We start from the raw sequence: 6,511 nt of genomic DNA on the forward strand, positions 1-6,511 counted from the left end.
AAGCACGGTACTGATGGCACAATAAATTTAAAAGAATACTCTGATGTACTGAATTTTTAGCTGGACCATTTTTGCCACTCAGGCAGTTTCAGGTCAGATTTTGGAGTTGAGTCTTTGAAGAGAGTGCATGTCCACCTGCCTGTAGCATATCCTTTCTATTTCCCCTCTTCTTGTGCAGTGTTAATTCTTTGGTGTGAAGATAAAGCAATCAAACAATGTCATTCTCTCTGCCCCTACTCTTTTTCTGGTTTCTAATTGGCCCCACAGAGAGGTGGGCAGTAGCGACCACCCAGAGAGGAGCAGGCTTTTGGGGTGGTTGCAGGGGTCAGTCAAAAAAAGGGGGATTGTAGGGAGGTTTCCTTCACCCGAAGCCTAAGCAGAGTAAACCTGTCAAGCTTGCAATCTTGTCTCCTCAAAACTGATGTGGAGATGCCAGCGTTGGATTGGGGTGGGCACAGTTAGTCTCAAACTGAAACCTCGTGATTCCAAATAAACCCATTGGACTTTAACCTGGTTAATAAAATGCAGAATAATTTATTGCAGAATAAAACACAACTGGAGAGCATTAATAAAAAGTTTTATTTCATAAGCATTTTAAAAGGTCAACAAAAACAAAAAGCTGCAATTTTTAGGCAATTACAGTGTGGCAATCTCAATTTCTAGCACAATGTCTTATACACCAAGAACCTTACAACAACTCAAAAGCAAATTAACTCTCCCCTCCCTCAAAGCTAGTTGGTAACGTGTACCAACATGAAATCACTCTCACCAAGCCAATTTATTGTCATCCCCTCACCGTACCGGCCAAGGTTAAGTGTCAAACAAAACACTGCTAAGAACCATTGGGCCATCCAAATACACTGTCATAGTGCGTTAACTATACAAAACAAAAATAAACTGTACAGTTTAAAATCAAATTCTCATATACATAGCCTTATATATTTTAAAAAGAAGCAGAGTGTGTACAGGGCAGGGGTAAATGCTCAATAGCCGAGAAATGTTGCTGGAAGAAAGGTAAAATTCAATCATCTTCTTCTTCCTCCTCCTCCTCCTCTTCTTCTTCCTCTTCCTCATCTTCCTCTTCATCATCATCATCCTCTTCCTCCACCACCTTCTTCTTTTCCACTTTGGCAGCTGAAGCCTTCTTAGTGGAGTCAGACTTTGTTTTTGCACGATATGCTGCAAGATCCTAAAAGTCAAGAATAAATGTTTCTTTAACCGAGATAAATAATCACTTTTTCCATTAACTACATTAGCCAGAATCAATGTAGTTCAATATTTGTTGAAAATGTAATAGCACTCTCTACCTCAAAAGACCTGAGAAGTATCACTGTTGTAATGGTAAGTTTAATCATTGACTTGTGCCAAGTTGTAAAGTAACCTCAGGAATTCTTGGTTTTCACTCCAAATATCCATCCAAGCAATATCACTCATCTGTAACCACTATCCCCCTTCATCCTCAGTCTGCCTATTCAAGGCCAGATGGGGGGCATACTGGGTACTATGCAGCTCAAACTATGTCAATCAGCCTCATTTCTTTGGAGGAAGGGAAAACAACAAATAAAGGTAGCATCATTCAGTCAAATATTACCATTTCATATCTTTCCTTCAGCTTTGCTGCCCTCTTTTCATATGGAATCTTATCATTTGCAGCCGTTGCATTCCAAAGCAGTCCCAACTTCCTGGCTGTGTCCCCAATTGATGACCCAGGATTTTCCTCTTTAATTTTGGGGCGCCAGTCAGAGCAGAATACAAAGAATGCAGATCTGAAATTAATCAGAGTTAAATAATTATTTCAAAATAAAGCAAAAATCAGAGATGTTACAAGTAAATGTACAAAACATTAAATTTACTTTCTTCCACCCAAAGGGCAGTACCCAACTTAATTGCAGTTGTGGGGGATGTTGTTGCCATAGCAGTTGTCCCATTTGTTCAAAGAAATTAGTGCACTGGAGTTCAGGCTAGATGCTTATATGAACAAACTTAATGAACAAGTATTCAAATATTGTCTCCAGCACTGCTAATCCAACGCACCCTCTTTGACCAACTTTTCTGGTCAAACTTCTGGCATTTTATCTTCATATATTTTGTGAAAACTTACGGAGGTCTTTTTGGTGCATTTGGGTCCTTCTTTCTCTTTGTCTTCTTGGCACCTTTTGGTGGCTCATAGTTCTTCATTTCTTTCTCCCAACGGATCTTGTCTTCTTTTGCCTTATCTTCAAATTTTAGTTTCTCTTTACTTGTCATGGACTGCAAAAGAATTCAATTAAAATAACCGTTAAAAAAATTCTCAAACATTTTACTTTACAGAGGATTTCCGTGAAACTGACAAGGCAAATCCGCAGTTACAATTTTTGCCGACAAATAAAATTCCAAGCTTTAATATTTGATAATCCAGGATTTTTACCATTCTTGCCACCACACTCTGACATTTTGTGCAACTCAATCACACCTGCCATCACCTGAGTCTGAACCTGATTCAGTAATGTTCCAGTCTACTTATTTCCATGCGTTATTCTATTAAACCAGAAATGAATGAAAAGATGGCACAGATCACATTTATTTACTGTTAAGTAATAATCATCTCTCTGAGGACCACGAGTCTATGAAACACACTTCCCAGAGGGCAGTGGAAGCAGGAATATTGAGTATTTTTAAGGGCGAGTTAGATATTGATTGACATGAGAATCAAAGGGTATTGCAGGGAGATCACAATCAAATCAGCCACAGTCTTGTTGAATGGTGAAGCAGGCTCAAGGGACTGAATGGCCTACTGCTGTTCCTAGTTCATACGTAAATTAGAGAGTTCTAGTCAAGCAACTTCTCTGGAACAGGACAATATTTATCACTAGGAAGTGTAAAGAGAACATTCAGACACTGAAGACTGTGCAATTAAAAACTACAAAGCTGTTTGATGTCAAGAGAAACTACAAAAACATGGACAATAGTAAAATGGTGATTTCACTATTCCAGAATATCTTTTAACATTGTAAATGTTAATCCAGGATATTATTTGAAAATTAAATAGTAGAAGGGTGACAATTTCAGAACAAGGCAAATTCACAAACACTACTGAATACTGAAGTATTTCCAGTCAAGGAACTCAATATTTTGAAATGAATGGATACTGTAGCAAAGGTGGAGAAAATACACTGTAGAATCTCCACGTGTACGGTAAAAAAAAATGGGCAATAGGGCCTCCCATCAATATTATTTTGGTAAAGAACTTATTGTAGATACTCGAGAAATCAGATAACAATTAAACCTGGCAATTAAATGTGCAACCCAGGGAAAACAAAGGGCCCACCTTCCATCTTTCTGCACACTTCTTTGAGAATTCGGAAAAGTTGACAGTTGCATCAGGATGCTTCTTCTTGTGCTCCTCACGGCAAGTTTGGACAAAGAAGGCATAGGAGGACATTTTGCCTCGGGGTTTTTTAGGATCACCTCTTACCATTTTGGCCTTTTTCTGAAAAAAAGCAGAAGAGAATAAATTCCATTCTTTACGATCCTTAATATTTCACGCGTACTCCAGTAGTTCATGAAATCGAGGCACGATGCTCTGCTTGGGGAGTGGGGGAACTTTATTCATAATGCAGTGTGTGCATTTCCTCAAGTCACTTAGAAAAACACAAGTTTTCGGGGTACAAGTATCAGTAGCATAAGCATATTGTTGGTGTGTCATCTGCATCACCCATCGGCACCTTAAACTACCTGCCTCAAGGTCTGTATCTCTTAACGAGAACTATTATTCAGGACACGATTTTCATCTTAAAATACTTCTAAAAATCAACCAATTTAGTGGGTGGGAACGCTGTTCCCCACCGCCCCCCTCCTATTCCCTTGAAAAACAACCGCGCCCCACACATTTTAACAGAGGACTACGAGGGGATCCAAATTCAATGGAACCAGTTGTATGTTATTGTTGCAAATCTGCCCTCAGCATTAATCCCATCCCTAGCGGAACTTTAAAACCGAAGCAAAACAGACCCCTCACCAAAAAAAAAATCAGTCTAAACAATATTTCCGCGATTTAAAAGCCCCGCCTAACATTTCACGGCTAAAAGTTTTTAAATAATAATAAAACACTTCGTGTTAAGTTTTCTTCATCACTTTTACTTTGTCATATTATTTTCCATATTATTGTCGGAGGCGGATAATTTTTAAAACTGTTTAAAAATTGTTTTTTAAAAAAAATCAGAAAAAATCCAATTTAAAAAAATATATATTTTATTTCACCACGGTTTGTTTCTTAAAAAAAGAAAGTTAATCGGTCGCCCAAATCTTTCATTCCGTTTAAAATGGTGCGGCTTGGAAGCAATGGCTGAGAACAAAAAAAAAGAGGTCAAACAACAACGACAATATTTCTTCTTCCATGTTGAAAAAGCCTTCTTCATGAGAGAAAGTCCCCTTCAAATGTCACCCGGCACCGTCTTGGGGCGGTTGGGCGGTTGCAGATGCGGGTTTTGCGGGTGTTTTTCGGGCCGCTGCTCTTTGCGCTGAGGGGTATGTAGTTATAGTGTGGGCTTTGTATATCTAGTTTAGTGTTAGAGCCGCGAATGGCCGCTCGCCTCTAACACACACACACATTACATGGCTCCATCTTGATAGCAGCGTCTGTCTGTGAGAGATAGGGGGGGAGAGAGAGAAAAGCAGCCCCGCTCGCCCTGCCAGCCCACATCCCCGGACAAAAGAAGCTCACGTCCCGATAGCCCGGAGCCCGGGCTACCCGATCCCGCTCTCAAAGCCCGCCGCCCTGCCAGCCGAGCGCCGCCACACACGCCTGCGAAAAGTTGAAGCCAACTCGCTGCTCGACGCGCTTGCTGTTTAATAATGGCTTTCCCTCAGCCGCCGTCAGCCATGTTAAACAGCGCTGCTGAGGTAAGGGGAGCGGGGGGGGGGGGGGGGGTTGGAATTTTTCTTTAACTTTTTAAGCCCAACAACGCGCCTCCCTCCAAACAAAAGAAGAGAGTAAGACATGCCGATTGAGAAGATGCCGGATTTGGGGGCCCCCCCTCGGTGGGCGGGTGGGTGAGTGAGAGCCGCTGCCTGTGGGCTCTGTGCCCCGCTCCGCTCTGTGCCGCTGCTCTCTCTCACTCTCAGCCCCGCGCTGCAATGGCTGTGTCTGCCTGCGCACACACCGCCGCACCACCATTGGCCGCCGCCGAGCCAGCCCGCTCCTCCATTGGCCACCGCACTCCCATTGTTCTGACTAGAGCCGCCCTCCCATTGGCCGCCGCGGGGAAACCGACGGCCCAGGGCAAAACAGCGCGCAAATACAAAACCCAAACACAGCCGCACTCACACTCACAGCTATATATATAGACAGCTATATATACTCACACAGCTACACACACATACACAGCCTATATACACACAAAGCTATACACACTCACAGCTATATATACTCACACAGATACACAGCAATACGCAGACAGCGACACACACAGCTATACACTCACATACATACACAGCTATACGCACACAAGAACAGCTATACACATACACAGCTATACACACTCAGTTTTACACACACACATAGTCACAGCTATACACACACAGCTATATACACACATAGCTATACACACACACTCAGCTAAACACACTCAGCTATACACACACACACTCACAGCTATATACACTCAGCGATATACACATAGCTGTATACACTCACACAGCTATACACACATACAGCTATACACACTCAGCTATATATACTCAGCTATACACACTGCTGTACACTCACACAGCTATACACACACACTCAGAGGTATATACACTCACAGCTATACACACTCAGCTATATATACTCAGCTATACACAGCTGTATACACTCACACAGCTATATACACACACACAGATATACACTCACACAACCATACACACTCACAGCTATACAAAGACACAGCTATACACACACACAGCTTTACACACACAGCTATACACACACACAGCTATATACACAAACACACACACAGCTATACACTCAGCTATACACACACACAGCTATATACACAAACACACACACTCACAGCTATACATTCACACAGTTATACACTCACACAGCTATACACACTCAGCTATATACACACACAACTATATATATCCAGCTATACACACACGCATAGACACTCAACTATACACACAGACTCAGCTATACACACACACACAATTATATACACCCAGCTATACACACACAGCTATACACACACAGTGATATACATCCAGCCATACACACAGGTATATACAATCAGCTATACACACACAGCTATATACATTCAGCTATACACACACAGACACTCAGCAATACACACATAGCTATACACACCCAGCTATATGCACACAACTATATACACTCAGCTATACACATCCAGCTATACACACACAGTGATATACATCCAGCTATACACACACACAGCGATAGACACACAGCCATACACACAGCTATATACACCCACAGCTGTACACACACACACACAGCTATACACACAGGCAGCCAGCTACTGCACAC

General features: G+C 41.9%; 1 protein-coding gene across 1 annotated transcript; it reads right to left on the reverse strand.

The window, feature by feature from the left end:
* Window positions 1–560: 560 nt before the first annotated feature.
* Window positions 561–5,112, reverse strand: LOC145349093 (high mobility group protein B1-like). Its single transcript, XM_080197424.1, has 5 exons — window positions 4,983–5,112; window positions 3,308–3,469; window positions 2,102–2,250; window positions 1,592–1,766; window positions 561–1,189 (listed from the first exon to the last, which is right to left on the reverse strand). Exons 2-5 carry the CDS (start codon window positions 3,455–3,457, stop codon window positions 1,022–1,024), a joined length of 642 nt encoding a protein of 213 aa, XP_080053550.1. The 5' UTR covers window positions 3,458–3,469; window positions 4,983–5,112; the 3' UTR covers window positions 561–1,021.
* Between the last annotated feature and the right edge of the window lie 1,399 nt (window positions 5,113–6,511).

This window comes from Carcharhinus amblyrhynchos, chromosome 10 (assembly GCF_965287045.1).
Source record: "Carcharhinus amblyrhynchos chromosome 10, sCarAmb.v2.hapA, whole genome shotgun sequence".
Taxonomy (NCBI): domain Eukaryota; kingdom Metazoa; phylum Chordata; class Chondrichthyes; order Carcharhiniformes; family Carcharhinidae; genus Carcharhinus; species Carcharhinus amblyrhynchos.

Coding starts and splice junctions, on each gene's coding strand:
- LOC145349093 (XM_080197424.1), bottom strand. CDS start 3,457: ATGGTAAGAGGTGATCCTAAAAAACCCCGAGGCAAAATGTCCTCCTAT. Junction 2,251..3,307: donor AGTGTGCAGAAAGATGGAAG/GTGGGCCCTTTG, acceptor ATTCTTTTGCAG/TCCATGACAAGTAAAGAGAA. Junction 1,767..2,101: donor AATGCACCAAAAAGACCTCC/GTAAGTTTTCAC, acceptor GATTAATTTCAG/ATCTGCATTCTTTGTATTCT.